Genomic DNA, 16,247 nt, shown 5'->3' with positions numbered 1-16,247 from the left:
CCCCAACGCCCAACTCATTTTGAATGAACGAAGCTGCTCTCATTGCAGGGTTGGGTGGAGGATTTTGAACTCGGAACTTTGGCCTTCAGTCTTTGTTACTACAGTTTAAAGACTCATTCTCGGGCATGGAGGAACAAGTTAGGTCAAAATCACAAAAATTTAAATTTAGTACGAGGCATAAACTTATCTGCAAAGATCAACACGCTCAAACGAATCACTTTAATGCTCATCAGTCTGTTACTTAAACAGGGTAGGGGGTAGCTCCTTGCGAAACCTACTACCTGCCTAAAACCGCAGTCGCTCGGGTGGTCCAGGCCCGGAGATATTTTGGCACTTAAGGCTCCGCCCACGGGCCCCCAGGTGGCGGAAGAGCAGCACGCACGACGTGCCGCCTCACACTCCCGCGGAGGCATCGCGACGCAGAGCCGGCGTGGGCGGAGCGGCCGGCCCTTCCTCTGGCGTCTTCGGCTCCTCCCCCAGCGCCTCACACGCTCATTGTGAAGCGACAGCGGCCGCCGGCTTCTAAGGCGGTTTGAGACCTTGAGACCCTAAATCCTTGGCGCGCGTGAGCGCCCGCGCCGCTCCTTACCCACTCCCAGGGCTAGGGGTGCGAGGTTCACCGACTTGATTCTCTCCCCCCTCCCGCCGGGAGCTAACCGCGCCAGTGTGCGCGGCACCTCGCGCCACTGCTCGCTCCTGCCGCCCCTCCCCCCCGGGAGCTCCCGCCCGCGCGCTCCTCCCTCTCCGCGCCCCGGCGACGCGCACGCGCGCCAGCCCGGCTCGCGCCCTCTCGCTTTCCAGCCCGCGAGACCCCCTCCCCTTCCGCCTCGCGGCGCTTCCTCGCGCCGCGGTCTTCTCTCTCCACCCCCGACACCGCGGGGCTCCCCCCGCCCGCCAACGGCGGGCCCCGGCTGCCCGATCCCCCTCGCTTCCCGCGCTCTCCAGCGGGGCCCCAGCCCCGGCCCCCTCTCTCCCTCCCTTCCCTCTAATTCCCCTTCCGGACGCTGCCATCATGTTGAAGCCTCAGCCGCCACAACAGCCCTCCCAGCCCCAGCAGCCGCCCCCCACGCAACAGGCCGTGGCCCGCCGGCCCCCCGGGGGCACCAGCCCTCCCAACGGCGGCCTCCCGGGGCCGCTGGCCACCTCCGCGGCTCCTCCCGGGCCTCCAGCGGCCGCCTCCCCCTGCCTAGGGCCTGTGGCCACTACCGGGAGCGGGCTCCGCCGGGGAGCCGAAGGCATCTTGGCGCCGCAGCCGCCGCTGCAGCAGCAGCACCAGGAGAGGCCAGGGGCCGCCGCCATCGGCAGCGCCAGGTGAGGAGGGTGGGCTCCGGGCGAGGGACCTGCGGCCACCTGGAGGCGGCGGCTCGGTTCCGGCGGGGCAGACCCCAATCCGGCACCGTGAGGGGCACCGGCTGGGTGGGTAGTCCCCGTGAAGCTGGGGGAGGGCCCCCTCAGGTCCGAACAGGTCGGAGGGAAAGGGTCCCCGGGCGGCCACCGGAGCACTGAGGGGCCGCGCTCGGCTCTCGGGGCCTAGTCAGGGCTCGCAGCCCCGTCCTACAGGGGAGGCGGGGCGCATCCCGCCGGCGCCGTCGGATCGGGGAGTTGGGGGGGGCGAGGAGCTGATCGGGGTCCCCGGTTCCATTACCACGAAGGGTCTCGCGGTCCCCGGCTTCAGCCAATGGGGAGTCTGCTGCGGGAAGGGGTCCCCGGCCGTAGCCAATGGAGGGGGGCGCGCGGCCCACAGTTTGGCCAATGGGGAGGGAGGGACTTGGGAGCGGGTTGCTGCCTCCCCCTTCCCGGTCTGGCCAGTAGGAGGGGAGCGAGGTGGGCGGGGGGACGGAAGGAGGGATGACTGGGAGGACTGCGGGCCGGGAGCCTCTGGCGCGCGCGCCCCCTTCCCGTACGTGCGCGTGGATGCTCGGTCTCATGACCCGGGCATTCGCGCGCCGCGGGAACACCTAGGGCAGGGGCTGGTTCGTGGAGGGGCTCGTCTGGTGGCTGTGCATGAGTAGTGGAGGCCCTGTTCAGATTTTCCTGTGCGCGTGTGTGTGTTAATGGAATTAATAGTGGCGGCACACGCAGGCGCAGTGGGCTCTGATCGCGGGAGGTGGGGGTTCGAAAAGGCCCGTGGGCTTTAGTGCGCAGGCGCAGACCGGGCGAGGCCTCCCGGTGGATGGCTTTTGCGGCTGCGCTGTCCCCCAGCCCTGCCAGCGGCCCCCTCTTCGCCCTCCTCAACCGCCGGTTACATCAGCCAGCGACAAGCAGGGTTACCTGGCGATTGGTGACCCCCGCAGAGTGGGTAACGGGCTGAATGAGTCATGAGGTCGAGGGAATGGGGTGTGGAGGGGATATCCCTCCTCCCACAGTTTGAGCCGTCAGGCTGCTGAAAATGATTGTCTTTTCTGTTTGGGAGGTAATATGCCTGAGCTAGGTAGTTCCGAAGCTGCACTCCTGGAGCTTTTGCCCGCACAGCTGGGGTGGGTTTTTGATTAATATTGTAGCATTGATGTGTTGGTAGTCTGCAGCCCTAGCCTCTCTCTCGTTGGTTCTTAGAGCAATTGAGAACCACTGTCGATTGAGATCTTTTTTGCTAGGATTTGGAGGAAATGTGTTTGCTGCCTTTTTAACGTCTATTTCTTTCTTTCTCTACAAGGTGAGAGTTTGAAAATCTTATTTGTTGGCCAGGCGCAGTGGCTCACGCCTGTAGTGCCAGCACTTTAGGAGGCAAAGGTGGGAGGATCCCTCGAGCCCAGGAGATCGAGACCAGCCTGGGCAACACAGATAGGAAATCCCATCTCTACTAAAAATTTAAAAAACAAAACAAAACAAAAAAACCAGGAGTGCTGGTGTGCACCTATAGTCCCAGCCACTCGAGAGGCTGAGACAGGAAGATCGCTTGAGCCTGGGAAGTTGAGGCTGCAGTGAGCTGAGATGGCGCCACTGCACCCCAGCCTGGGCAACAGAGGGAGACCCTGTCTCAAAAAAAGAAATAAAATAGAAAAGAAAAATCATACTAATTAACGATTTTGTAGTCTAAATCAGCATCAGGTGGTATATACTTCTAGAATTTAACATCACATTCATAGTGGTCTAAGAGGGCTTGAACAGACGTAATTAATTTCTTGTTTTCTTCTCTTGTAGGGGACAGAGCACAGGAAAGGGACCCCCACAGTCACCTGTGAGTGTCTTCTCCCACCCTTTTTAAGCTACATGGACCTAAAAGATGCATAATGTGGAAATATAGAGCACATTACGTCTCGATAGAGTCTAATGTACTCAGGAGGGCTGTGGGCCCAGCACACACAAAGCAGAATGAATAGAGTGCGGGCATTTAGAAAAGACAGTGAGGTGTTGACTGATTACTCCTTTAATTCTCCCTCGTATTTTAACTGACAGGTGTTTGAAGGCGTCTACAACAATTCCAGAATGCTGCATTTCCTTACAGCTGTTGTGGTAAGTTGGTACCTAACCCCTAGGTTGTTTGAGGAACGTAATGCATCTACTTTCTGGAAACATTTTTCTTCTTTTTCCCACTCTGCCAGGGTTCCACTTGTGATGTAAAGGTGAAAAATGGTACCACCTATGAGGGTATATTCAAGACGCTAAGCTCAAAGGTCAGTGTACTCAAATTTGATTATTTTTGGAGTTGCAGAGTAGGAGAGTGAAATAGGCTGATTGAAGGTGTCAGTTGGGTGATGTCAGAGTATGCCTTTAGTTGTTTCTGTGAGCCTGTGCTGAATAGTGCTGCAGGGAGAAAAGATACATTTGAGGGCTGGGTACTTTTACGTTAAAGTATTTAAGTTTAAATTTTTGTGAGACTTTGGTAAGTCCTGTGGCTGTTGTTGAGAAAACAATGCACTTGGTTCCAAGCGTATTGAGGATGTAGTGTTGTGAAAAGTTAGGGACGGGTAAGAGAAATCCAGTCCTATTTTTGCCTTCACATTTCTTGAAACTGACCCGTGGGTGTGGGGAATGGGGTGTTTGTAGTTTGAACTAGCAGTGGATGCTGTGCACCGGAAAGCATCTGAGCCAGCAGGTGGCCCTCGTCGGGAGGACATTGTGGACACCATGGTGTTTAAGCCAAGTGATGTCATGCTCGTTCACTTCCGAAATGTTGACTTTAACTACGCTACTAAAGGTATTGTCCTAGGCTCTTACCTCAGACCTGCTCTGTGTGCATAGAGGACAGAGGGCAGTTTGTGTGCAGGTGGAACAAGGTGATGTGTTTGGTTTCTTTTTTTTTTTTTTTTTTATTTCTTATTTTTTCTGAGCGAGGTGGATGGATTTTTTTTTCTTAAAAATACGTCTTGATGTCTAATATATAATGGAATGAATTCCAGCCTGTGTTGTCGTTCTTCGTATCTTCTTTGCTTGTTTTTAATTTCTTTTTCCTTTGGAATCATAATCTTGATAGACTTCTTTTACTCTTCTTTTGCCTCCCCACCCCCTGGCTATGCTGACACACAGGCACACATACTCTGGGCTTCTTAAACTTTTTGTTCCTGAACTACTACTTATGGGGAGTGGGGTTGGGAGATATTGGAAAGAAGTCTGTGAAATAGGGCCTGACTGCTGATCTTCACCTCTGCCCCCACAGACAAGTTCACCGATTCAGCCATTGCCATGAACTCGAAAGTGAATGGGGAACACAAAGAGAAGGTGCTTCAGCGCTGGGAGGGGGGTGACAGCAACAGCGACGACTACGACCTCGAGTCCGACATGGTATAGCCTCCTTCCCTGAGAACCTGGGAGCTTGACAGACAGAATGGGTTGTTGACAGTGAGGTTCATTTGAAGGGGGAGGGAAATATTTACTGTTGCCTGTTGATGGTGGTCAGATAACAAATAGAAAGGTATAGAAAATAGCAAAGTAAAACTACTTATTCTCACCTGGGTGCAGTGGCTTAGGCTTGTAATCCTAGCACTTTGGTAGGCCAAGGCCAGTGGATCACTTGAGTCAAGGAGTTGGAGACCAGCACGGGCAACATGGCAAAACCCTGTCGCAACAAGATATATAAAAGCTAGCAAGATTTGGTGGCATGTACCTGTAATCCCAGCTACTTGGGAGGCTGAGGTGGGAGGATCACTTGAGCCCAGGGAGGTCGAGGCTACAGTGAGCTGTGATCATACCACTGCACTCCAGCCTGACTGGACCCTGTCAAAAAAAAAACCAAAACATCAACTTATTTTCTTACTATCTATAATTAACCATTCCTAGCATTTACATTACATTATTTTTCAACATAACAAAAAGTATAGATTATTGTGTAGACCTGTTTCTCTTCCCAAAATCAGCTACTCTGAGACATTTAAAATCTCTCATGAGGCTGAGCACAATGGCTCGTTCCTGTAGTCCCAGCTACTTAGGAGGCCAAGGCAGGAGGATCACTTGAGCCCAGGATTTTGAGACTGCAGTGAGCTGAGATTGTGCCACTGGACTCCAGTCTGAGCGACAGAGTGAGGCTATCTCAAAAAAAAAAGAAAAAAATTGCTCATGAATAGAGCTGAGCATGGTGGTCCCACACCTATAGTCCCAGCTACTCAGGAGGCTGAGGTAGGAGAATCATTTCAGGCTTTGGTGCACTACGATTGAACTTGTGAATGGCCACTGTGCTCCAGCCTGGGCATCATAGCAAGAATGTCTGTTGAGAAACAAATGTCTTGTGAATGAATACATTATTGCTTTGTTATGTTTGGTTTGTACAAGAATTCGCTTTTTTTGCCTTTTCGAACTTCTCGTGGTGATACATAGATCTAGTTCTTTGCTTTTATTGTTGTGTAATGTTTTCTTTATATTCACACACATATGTATACGCAGCAAATTGTATTTGTCCTTTTCGTTACTCATCTGCATTTTGTTTCCATTATTTTGCTACTAAAAATAGTACCTTGCTGGACTTTGAGAACTTGTATTCCCTACGCACATGTGCCAGAATTTTTCTGGGATGTCTTGGACATAGACTTGTTAGATCTTTTGACTTTTCAGGTTTACTAGTTATCGCTAATTTCTGCTGCAATTGTTAGTAATTATTAACAGTTGCAGGCCGGGATCAGTGACTCAAGCCAGTAATCCCAGCACTTTGGGAGGCCAAGGCAGGCAGATCACCTGAGGTTGGGAGTTTGAGACCAACCTGACCAACATGGAGAAATCCCATCTCTACTAAAAATACAAAATTAGCTGGGTGTGGTGGCACATGCCGTAATCCTAGCTACTGGCGAGGTTGAGGCAGGAGAATTGCTTGAACCCAGGAGATGGAGGTTGCGGTGAGCCAAGATGGTGCCATTGCACTCCAGCCTGGGCAACAAGAATGAAACTCTGTTGCCAAAAAAAAAAAAAAAAATTGCTGTTAGTAATTACAATTATTAATTGATTACTTTTGCCAGCCACATCCTTATTTTTTTTCACTGTTGTTTACTTATTTATTTATTTTTGAGACAGAATCTTGCTCTGTTGCCCGGGTTTTTGTTGTTGTTGTTTGTTTTGTTTTGTTTTTTGTTTGAGACAGGGTCTTGCTCCGTCAACCAGGCTGGAGGCTGGAGTGCAGTGGCTCGATCTCAGCTCACGGCAACCTATGCCTCCCAGGTTCAAGCGATTCTCCTGCCTCAGCTAGGACTGCAGGCATGCGCCACCACGGATGGCTAATTTTTTATTTTTAGTAGAGATGGGATTTCACTGTATCGGTCAGGTTGATCTCAAACTCCTGACCTCAGGTGATCCACCCACCTCCCAAAGTGCTGGGGTTACAGGCATGAGCCACCACCCCCAGCCAGTCGCCCAGGCCTGAGTACAGTGGTGCCATAATAGTTCACTGCAGCCTCAAACTCCTGGGCTCAAGTGATCCTCTCTCCTCACTCTCCTGAGTAGTAAGTAGCTAGGACCCCAGGCATGCACCACCACACCCACCTGTTTCATTATTTTTTTGTAGAGATGGACTCTTTGCTGTGTTGCCTAGTCTGGCCTTAAACTCCTGACCTCAGGAGATCGTCCTGCCTCAGCTTCCCAGACTACTGGGATTACAGGTTTCAGCCACTGTGCCCAGCCAATTTGGTCACATCTTGGAGTTTTTAATCTGATGGAAGGGAAGTGACTTGTCAATGTTGCTTTTCTTGCTGGATTTTAAAACCTGCTTTCTCCCTCCCCAGTCCAATGGATGGGACCCCAATGAAATGTTCAAGTTTAATGAGGAGAACTACGGTGTGAAGACCACCTATGATAGCAGTCTTTCTTCTTATACGTGAGTGTCTTGGTGCTCTCTAGGTGATGTGTTGGTGATACGGGGTCACTAAGTGAAGACAGGTTTCCAGGAGAACATAGTTTTTGCTCCTTTTTCTCTGGGTGTCCAGGGTCACCGTCCCTGCTCCTACTCTACCTTGTGGAACTATTCCCTCAAAGGTTTTGTTTTGTTTTGTTTTGTTTTGTTTTTGAGATGGAGTCTCGCTGTATAGCCCATGCTGAAGTGCAGTGGCGCAGTCTCGGCTCACTGCAAGCTCCGCCTCCCAGGTTCACGCCATTCTCCTGCCTCAGCCTCCTGAGTAGCTGGGACTACAGGCGCCTGCCACCATGCCCGGCTAATTTTTTGTATTTTTTAGTGGAGGCAGGGTTTCACTGTGTTAGCCAGGATGGTCTCGATCTTACCTTGTGATCCGCCCACCTCGGCCTCCCAAAGTGCTGGGATTACAGGCGTGAGCCACCACACCCAGCCTCCCTCAAAGGTTTTAAGCACGTAAGTGCTCTTGACATTCCCAGATAAGCCTTGGTGCTCTACCTGGGACTGGTGGTCTACCTGGGACGCAGTCGGTGCCTGTTAGCCAGATGTTGAGTTGAAAGGTTTAAATACTGGCTGGGCGTGGTGGCTCATGCTTGTAATCCCAGCACTTTGGGAGGCCAAGGCGGGCGAATCACGGGCGAATCACGAGGTTAGGAGATCGAGACCATCCTGGCTAACATGGTGAAAACCCGTCTCCACTAAAAATACAAAAAAATGAGCCGGGCGTGGTGGCGGGCGCCTGTAGTCCCAGCTACTCGGGAGGCTGAGGCAGGAGAATGGTGTGAACCCGGGAGGCAGAGCTTGCAGTGAGCCGAGATGGTGCCACTGCACTCCAGCCTGGGCGACAGAGCGAGACACTTGTCTCAAAAAAAAAAAAAGAAACGATTAAATACTTACGTGCCTGAACTGGTGATTGGAGTTGTTGAAATGTTTTTTCTTCTTTCCTCTTTTGTCCCCTTGCACTGGGATGGTGGTGGTCTGTGGGTGCTGTCTCAGGGTGCCCTTAGAAAAGGACAACTCAGAAGAATTTCGTCAGCGAGAGCTGCGTGCAGCCCAGTTGGCTCGAGAGATTGAATCAAGCCCCCAGTACCGCCTGCGGATCGCCATGGAGAACGATGATGGGCGCACTGAAGAGGAGAAGCACAGTGCGGTCCAGCGGCAGGGCTCGGGGCGGGAGAGCCCCAGCTTGGCATCCAGGTGACTGTCGTGAACAGCTAGGACTATTTGGGGCTTCTGGGAATGTCCTGGGGCCTGGGCCCAGAATTGATGGGTGCTGTGGTTTTAAGTTTCAAAATATTGGTTTACGTTCTCTTTTTCTCTGTATTCATTTTTATATATGTGCTATTTCTTTTTATAAAAGTGAAATGTAACTAGATTCCTTGTGTCTTACAAAAACTGTCCCTGGAACTATGGTGTGATCCTAACTTTGTCATAGGTCAGGAGTTGTAGAATTGTGGAGCATTGGCCAGGTTGGTTGGCTCAGAGTTGATGTCACATAAGGTCATAAGTCTGTAGCCGTAGAACATTAAACTGGGGCAGATCTTCAAGTGGAATCTGGAGCTGGAGCCAGGCAGTGTATGTGTGTTTGGGGGCAGAAGGGAGAGACTTTAGAAGAAGAAGAAAATGTGGGTTTCGTGGCTACCTGGCCTTATTTGAACTCTTTCCTCAGGGAGGGGAAGTATATCCCTCTGCCTCAGCGAGTCCGGGAAGGTCCCCGGGGAGGAGTTCGATGCAGCAGCTCTCGGGGCGGTCGGCCTGGCCTTAGCTCTTTGCCACCTCGTGGCCCTCACCATCTGGACAATAGCAGTCCTGGCCCAGGTTCTGAGGCCCGTGGTATCAATGGAGGTAAGTTATGAGGTAACTTTGAGGGGCAGGGCAGGGAAGGGGATGCCGAGGAGGTAGGAGGGTAACTGGAGGCGTGTGGATGGATTGGAATGACACTGCATTGGTGGGAATATAATAGGTCGTCTGCCTCCTCTGACGTTTTCTTCATCTTAAAAAAAAAAAAAAACAAACAGGCCCTTCCCGCATGTCCCCAAAGGCACAGCGGCCTCTGAGAGGTGCCAAGACTCTGTCTTCACCCAGTAATAGGCCTTCTGGAGAAACTTCTGTTCCACCTCCTCCTGCAGGTAAAGCTTTAGTAGTGTTGGATGAAGAAATGGATGGAAATTTGTAAAGAGATGTAAATATGTCCAGTTGTTACAAATGCTGGAATGGGAGATAATTTTAAGATAGATATTTTGGGCGTTTGGGATTTAGTCATGTTGGGAAATAGTTCTTTAATTTCCCTAGTGCAGAAATCTCAACCTGGCAGTTCATGGGTTGTGTCTGTTTGGCAGACATCCTTTGTTTAGATTTGAATCAGTTGCTAACTTTTCTGGGTTTTTTTTTTTTGGTTGGTTGGTTTTTTGAGACGGAGTCTCGCACTGTCACCTGGGCTGGAGTGCAGTGACGTCATCTTGGCTCACCGCAACCTCCACCTCCCGGATTCAAGCGATTCTCCTGCCTCAGCCTCCCGAGTAGCTGGGATTACAGGCGCCCGCCACCACGTCTGGCTAAATTTTTTGTATGTTTAGTAGAAGCAGGGTTTTACTATGTTGGCCGGGCTGATCTCGAACTCCTGATCTCAATATCCGCCCACCGCACCTCCCAGAGTGCTGGGATTACAGGCATGAGCCACCACATCCTGCCATTTGCTAACTTTTTTTTTTTTTTTTTTTTGAGAGGGAGTCTCGCGCTGTCGCCCAGACTGGAGTACAGTGGCCGGATCTCAGCTCACTGCAAGCTCCGCCTCCCGGGTTTGCGCCATTCTCCCGCCTCAGCCTCCCGAGTAGCTGGGACTACAGGCGCCGCCACCTCGCCCGGCTAGTTTTTTGTATTTTTTAGTAGAGACGGGGTTTCACTGTGTTAGCCAGGATGGTCTCGATCTCCTGACCTCGTGATCCGCCCGTCTCGGCCTCCCAAAGTGCTGGGATTACAGGCTTGAGCCACCGCGCCCGGCCGCCATTTGCTAACTTTTAAAACAGTCTGAGGCAGGCAGATTGCTTGAGCCCAGGAGTTCAAGACCAGCCTGGGCAACATGGCAAAACCCCTCTGCAAAAAATAAAAAGATAGATTAGCTAGGCCTGATGGCGTGCACCTGTGCTCCCAGCTACTTGAGAGGCTGGGGGCGGGGAATCGCTTGAGCCCAGGAGGCTGAGGTTGCAGTGAGATGGCATCATACCGTTGCACTCCAGTCTGGGGAACAGAGCGATACCCTGTCTCTACATAAATAAAACAGTAGAAGCCATAGAAAATTTTAGTTTCTTTTGGATTACAGGAAGTTCTACGAACTGAGCTTGCCTTGCTGCATAGCTCAGGTTGACTGGAATCCTAGCCACCCCTTTAAGCATTCCAGTCACCGATGATGCCCATGAGGCCATTTACCTGGTTGTGTTACCTACCTTGACCTTCTAGACATTTAAGTTGGTGACTCTGGTTGTATAGTGTGTAACCTTTCTTGCTGTTTTGAGTAAGGCCCTTGTATTCACTGCTGTTGACTAGCAGTAACCATCCTACAGCTCCCCCTTTTCTTCCAGTGGGCCGGATATATCCCCCGCGTTCTCCCAAGTCTGCTGCCCCTGCCCCAATCTCAGCTTCCTGTCCTGAGCCTCCCATCGGCTCGGCAGTGCCAACCTCTTCAGCCTCCATCCCTGTGACCTCATCAGTCTCAGATCCTGGAGTGGGCTCCATTTCCCCAGCTTCTCCAAAGATCTCCCTGGCCCCCACAGATGGTAAGAGCTAGATGTTTGAGTGCCATTAATGCATATTTAGTGTGATTTGTGGTTCTGGACAGAAGGACTTTTAGGCATTTCTCTCTCCTTGCACAGTAAAAGAACTCTCTACCAAGGAACCTGGGAGAACTCTGGAGCCCCAGGAGCTGGCTCGGATAGCTGGGAAAGGTGAGGGTGGTTTTTTTTTGTTTTTTGTTTTTTTTCTGCTGAGGGTTAGTGCTCCTTTGTCTAGGGGAGAGTATGTCAGTTAGGAAGTTTGTTGGAAATCAGAGGCAATGTCTATCAGCCCTTGGATTGTAATTTCACTTCTGTAATTCTCAAGAGTTTCTCTTTTTTCTTTGCTTTCTTGTTTTCTGTTCTATTGGCACTGTGTAGCCGCCTTGGAGAAAGAATGTTTTGTATTTTCTTCTTTTTGCTTGTTTTCTCATAGTCCCTGGTCTTCAGAATGAACAGAAACGATTCCAACTGGAAGAACTGAGAAAGTTTGGGGCCCAGTTTAAGGTGAGAGAACTGTGGAAGTGACCTGGGATATGAGCAGGGTAAAGGGGTTGGGAGTGGTTCGTAGACGAGGCAAAGGACTGGGTAGGGGTCAAAGAGATGAGATCAAGAAAGGGTGAAAGAGGAAAGCTGGGCCTAGGGTTTGGGTCATACTGGACTGTGTGTATTTCTCCCTTCCAGCTTCAGCCCAGTAGCTCCCCTGAGAACAGCTTGGATCCTTTTCCTCCCCGGATCTTAAAGGAGGAGCCCAAAGGAAAGGAGAAGGAGGTTGATGGTCTGTTGACTTCAGAGCCCATGGGGTCTCCCGTCTCCTCCAAGACAGAGTCCGTATCGGATAAGGAGGACAAACCACCCCTGGCACCAGCAGGAGGCACTGAGGGGCCAGAGCAGCCCCCACCACCTTGCCCAAGCCAAACTGGCAGCCCCCCAGTGGGCCTCATCAAGGGAGAAGACAAGGATGAGGGCCCTGTTGCTGAGTAAGTGGAGCGGAGTGGAGCTCTGGGAGGGTGGCAGGAGAGATGGGAGCAAGCTGTGAAGATTTACTGTATTTTCTCTCACAGACAAGTAAAGAAATCAACGTTGAACCCTAATGCTAAGGAATTCAATCCTACAAAGCCTCTGCTGTCTGTGGTGAGCTGGGACGGGAGAAAGTGGACTTTGGTTTCTGTGGGGAGACTTGGGCAGTGCTTATAGATGAATAGGGGGAGCAATTCACTTCCAGGACCACTTGCCTGGCAGGCAGTGTGAGGAGATGTCATAAAAATGTAAGGATGGCAACTTTGGGGCTGGCTTGGGGAAAATGGACTCAGGTCTCCAGGGTTGGGTGATCAGGGATCCCAGTGAGTCTGATGAGGGGTTAATGGGCTTTTCTTTTGTTCTTGGCATTTGACTGAGGGAGTACTGGAGTGGGGTAGTCATGAACAGAGGCCAGCTGACTTGGCTTGAGCCCCTGTATTTGGAAGGTTTGTGATCTTGGACTTCACTTACATTCTCTGTCCCAACTGTAACTTGAGAATGCTCATCTCCTCATAGGGTTTAATGCAAGGCTTTATCAAGATAAGTGCAGAATGTGTTTGGTACCCAGCATTTCATGAATGTTAGCTGTTACTACTATAGGCACGGCCAGGAGTAGAGGGGAAGATACAAAATAAAATTGTGCTCTCTTGTGTTTTGCAGAATAAATCCACCAGTACCCCAACTTCTCCGGGACCCCGGACTCATTCAACTCCCTCCATCCCGGTGCTGACAGCAGGCCAGAGTGGGCTATACAGCCCCCAGTACATCTCCTACATACCTCAGATCCACATGGGACCAGCTGTGCAGGTATGCAGAGACACTGGCTGGGCCCAGGGTTATTGGGGTGGGATTTGGTGAGGTGATTGAGGGACCAGCTCAGGCCTATTCTGGGCACTCGTGAGCAAGTCATTCAGCCTCATCTGTGTCCTTATCCCCAGGCACCTCAGATGTATCCATATCCTGTATCCAATTCAGTGCCTGGGCAGCAGGGCAAGTACCGGGGAGCAAAAGGTGAGCAGGTCTGGGAGGGGCAGGTGGTGAGACTGCCAAGGGCCTACTGGCAGGTGGAGCTTGATCTCTGCTCTGTTCCTCCTCCTCCAGGCTCTCTGCCCCCGCAGCGCTCGGACCAACACCAGCCAGCTTCAGCCCCGCCAATGATGCAGGCCGCCGCGGCTGCTGGCCCACCTCTGGTGGCTGCCACGCCCTATTCTTCCTACATACCCTACAACCCTCAGCAGTTCCCAGGCCAGCCTGCCATGATGCAGCCCATGGCCCACTACCCCTCACAGGTGACTGCGGCCCAGGAGGGCAGTGAGGATCCAGGGCCCCTGCTAGGGATCCCATCTTCTCCAGAGACTTGGGAGCTGGCTGGGGGCAGCAGGCAGCATTGTGGGTGGGATTGGCCAGCCTGACCAGCTGTGGGATTGGTGTTGTCAGACTTGGGCTTGAGCCGTGGCTCTGGTGGGACCTGTAACAAGGCATTGGACATGTGTGTATGTGAAGTGTAGAGGAAATAGTGTCTGCTGGCTGGGATCGTTGTGAATGTTGAATCAATAGGGTGATTGTGAGGAGGCCCAAGCAGTGCTGTGCACGCAGTGACTGGCAGAAGGACACCTTCCCACCTGGCGGCTGTGCCAACCACTCCTCTCTCCTGCCAGCCGGTGTTTGCCCCCATGCTTCAGAGCAACCCACGCATGCTGACGTCGGGCAGCCATCCCCAGGCCATCGTGTCATCCTCTACCCCTCAGTACCCTTCTGCGGAGCAGCCCACCCCCCAAGCCCTTTATGGTGAGTCCTACGCCTGGTCCCTCTGCTCTGGGCTGTGTGCCAATCCCCTCTGTTGTGCTCAGCACTGGTTCTCCCTCTTTCCTGCTGCAGCCACTGTTCACCAGTCCTACCCACACCATGCCACGCAGCTCCATGCCCACCAGCCGCAGCCGGCTACCACGCCTACTGGAAGCCAGCCGCAATCCCAGCATGCGGCCCCCAGTCCTGTCCAGGTGCCTGCTGTAGGGGGTGCTGAGTGGTCAGGGTGCAGGATTGGGTGGCTAGAAGAGCGGGATAGAGGTAGGGGTCATTTCTGAGTGGCGAGGACCAGAGGCCAGTGAGTTACTGGCTTCGGTGGCACTCAACCTTCCCCTCCCCAACAGCATCAGGCGGGGCAGGCCCCACACCTGGGCAGTGGACAGCCACAGCAGAATCTGTACCACCCAGGGGCCCTGACAGGCACGCCGCCCTCTCTGCCACCGGGACCTTCTGCCCAGTCCCCTCAGAGCAGCTTCCCCCAGCCAGCCGCTGTGTATGCCATCCACCACCAGCAGCTGCCCCACGGCTTCACCAACATGGCCCATGTTACCCAGGTAAGAGCCCAGCTGTCCCACTTCTGGGTCTGTTTGCCAGGGCTCATCTGCCATGGGGGCCATCCCATTCCCAAGACCCTGGTGCCACCCTTGCCATAGTGCTCCCTAACTCTGGCTCTCAGAGTCTGTCTTAGGATTCTTTGGTCTTCCCTGTTGCTTTTTTGTTTTCCACAGGCCCATGTCCAAACTGGAATCACAGCAGCCCCGCCCCCTCACCCTGGGGCTCCCCACCCGCCCCAGGTGATGCTGCTGCACCCACCCCAGAGTCATGGGGGGCCCCCCCAAGGCGCGGTGCCCCAGAGTGGGGTGCCTGCACTCTCAGCTTCCACACCCTCACCCTACCCCTACATCGGACACCCCCAAGGTGAGCAGCCTGGCCAGGCGCCTGGATTTCCAGGAGGAGCCGATGACAGGATTCGTGAGTTCTCATTAGCTGGGGGAATTTGGCATGGAAGAGCTGAGGGGCTGCAGGTGGGGCAGGATGCACGGGTTCTGGGTGGGGAGTGAGGGGTCTTGGAGGCAGGGCTGTCCCACAGGGCGCCCGCCGACCTGCACCTGTCTGTGAAGTATGTAGGGTGGGCAGAAGCCACAGTCGCCGCCGCCAGGGGCTTGCTCCTGGCTCTGTCCTTTGCTTCCCTCCGTCCTCGCTCAGTTGTGATCCAGCAGCCCCCCTCCCCACTGCCTCCCCAGCTCTCAGTGACCCCGACTGTCTCCTGACTTAGCCGAGGTAAGGTCAGTGCAGCAGACAGGGCCAGACTGGGGTGTGGGGGGCTGAACTGGGCACATGAGTGAGGGCTCTGGCTTACTGGGAAACAGCGATTGACCTGTGCTTCTGACAGCCCCCGAGACACCTTGAGGAGGCCGCTCCTTCCCAGACACACCCCCACGCCCCCACTGGACGGCATTGGAGGAAGGGACAGCTGCTTGGGTTCTAATGCTCCTGCTCTCTTCTCTTTCCCCTCCAACCAGTTCAATCTCATCCCTCCCAGCAGCTCCCCTTCCACCCCCCGGGGAACTGAAGATTGTCCTGGCCGCGACCTGAGACCTCCATGAGTGGAGGGAAGAGTGATCTATGTCTCTTCCCCCAGCAGCTCGGACCACTCCCAGCCCCCCATCCCCCCCATTCCCCGGGGGAGCTGGGGAATTCCTGCCAAGCACCTTGAATGGGAGGGGCCTCACAGAGGGCAGGGCCAGGGTCCAGCAGGGGTGGGGGGTTCCTGCTCTGCCCCTGCCCGTCCCCACCCAGTCTTGCCCTCCCATCCTCTCATCTGTTCCCCGCTGGAGACAGAAGATCTTTTATTTTCTATTATTTATAACTTCAGACTTGGGCCCCCTGTTCTTTCTTTCCCATTAACTTGAGTGACCTGTGTGAGAGACAGACAGATGCCCCATGAGGATGGCTGGACAAGGACTTTTACTTTTTATTACATAAAAATATTAAAAAAATAAATAAAAAAAATAAAATTTTAAACTAACTTAACCTGCCTGGAGTTTCCTCTTTGGAGACTAGAGTGGGGTGACAGCTGTCTTTTGTGGCATTGGTAGGTGCTCATTGTCACCCGTTCCTTTACTTCCATGTAAAAATCGTGTCCAGTGGCCGGCCATGGTGGCTCACACCTGTGATCTCAGCACTTTGGGAGGCCGAGGCGGGCAGATCACCAGGTCAATATGAGATAGAGACCATCCTGGCCAACTTGGTGAAACCCCATCTCTACTAAAAATACGAAAATTAGCCAGGCTTGGTGGGACATCCCTGTAATCCCAGCTGCTTGGGAGGCTGAGGCAGTAAAATCACTTGAACCGGGGAGGTGGAGGTTGCAGTGAGCTGAGATC

General features: G+C 53.0%; 1 protein-coding gene across 29 annotated transcripts; it reads left to right on the top strand.

The window, feature by feature from the left end:
* Window positions 1–753: 753 nt before the first annotated feature.
* Window positions 754–15,889, top strand: ATXN2L (ataxin 2 like). 29 transcript variants are annotated; one of them, XM_037989701.2, is made up of 24 exons: window positions 754–1,311; window positions 3,142–3,178; window positions 3,397–3,453; window positions 3,543–3,614; window positions 3,988–4,138; window positions 4,598–4,722; window positions 7,143–7,234; window positions 8,264–8,464; window positions 8,937–9,112; window positions 9,286–9,396; window positions 10,846–11,040; window positions 11,137–11,208; window positions 11,471–11,541; window positions 11,719–12,014; window positions 12,099–12,168; window positions 12,715–12,861; window positions 12,993–13,065; window positions 13,156–13,343; window positions 13,713–13,842; window positions 13,933–14,054; window positions 14,205–14,414; window positions 14,589–14,778; window positions 15,105–15,141; window positions 15,384–15,889. In XM_037989701.2, the coding sequence occupies exons 1-23, from the start codon at window positions 1,013–1,015 to the stop codon at window positions 15,134–15,136; spliced, it is 3,117 nt and encodes a 1,038-aa protein (XP_037845629.1). In that variant the 5' UTR covers window positions 754–1,012; the 3' UTR covers window positions 15,137–15,141; window positions 15,384–15,889. The 29 variants fall into 29 exon arrangements, with proteins under 29 accessions (XP_037845629.1, XP_037845631.1, XP_037845630.1 ...); XM_037989703.2 differs by having other exon boundaries at window positions 15,105–15,146; window positions 15,407–15,889; XM_037989702.2 differs by having other exon boundaries at window positions 15,105–15,146.
* Window positions 15,890–16,247: the final 358 nt, after the last annotated feature.

Source organism: Chlorocebus sabaeus, chromosome 5 (genome assembly GCF_047675955.1).
Source record: "Chlorocebus sabaeus isolate Y175 chromosome 5, mChlSab1.0.hap1, whole genome shotgun sequence".
In the NCBI taxonomy this organism is placed as follows: Eukaryota; Metazoa; Chordata; class Mammalia; order Primates; family Cercopithecidae; genus Chlorocebus; species Chlorocebus sabaeus.
This window is presented reverse-complemented; position numbering and strand designations above follow the sequence as displayed.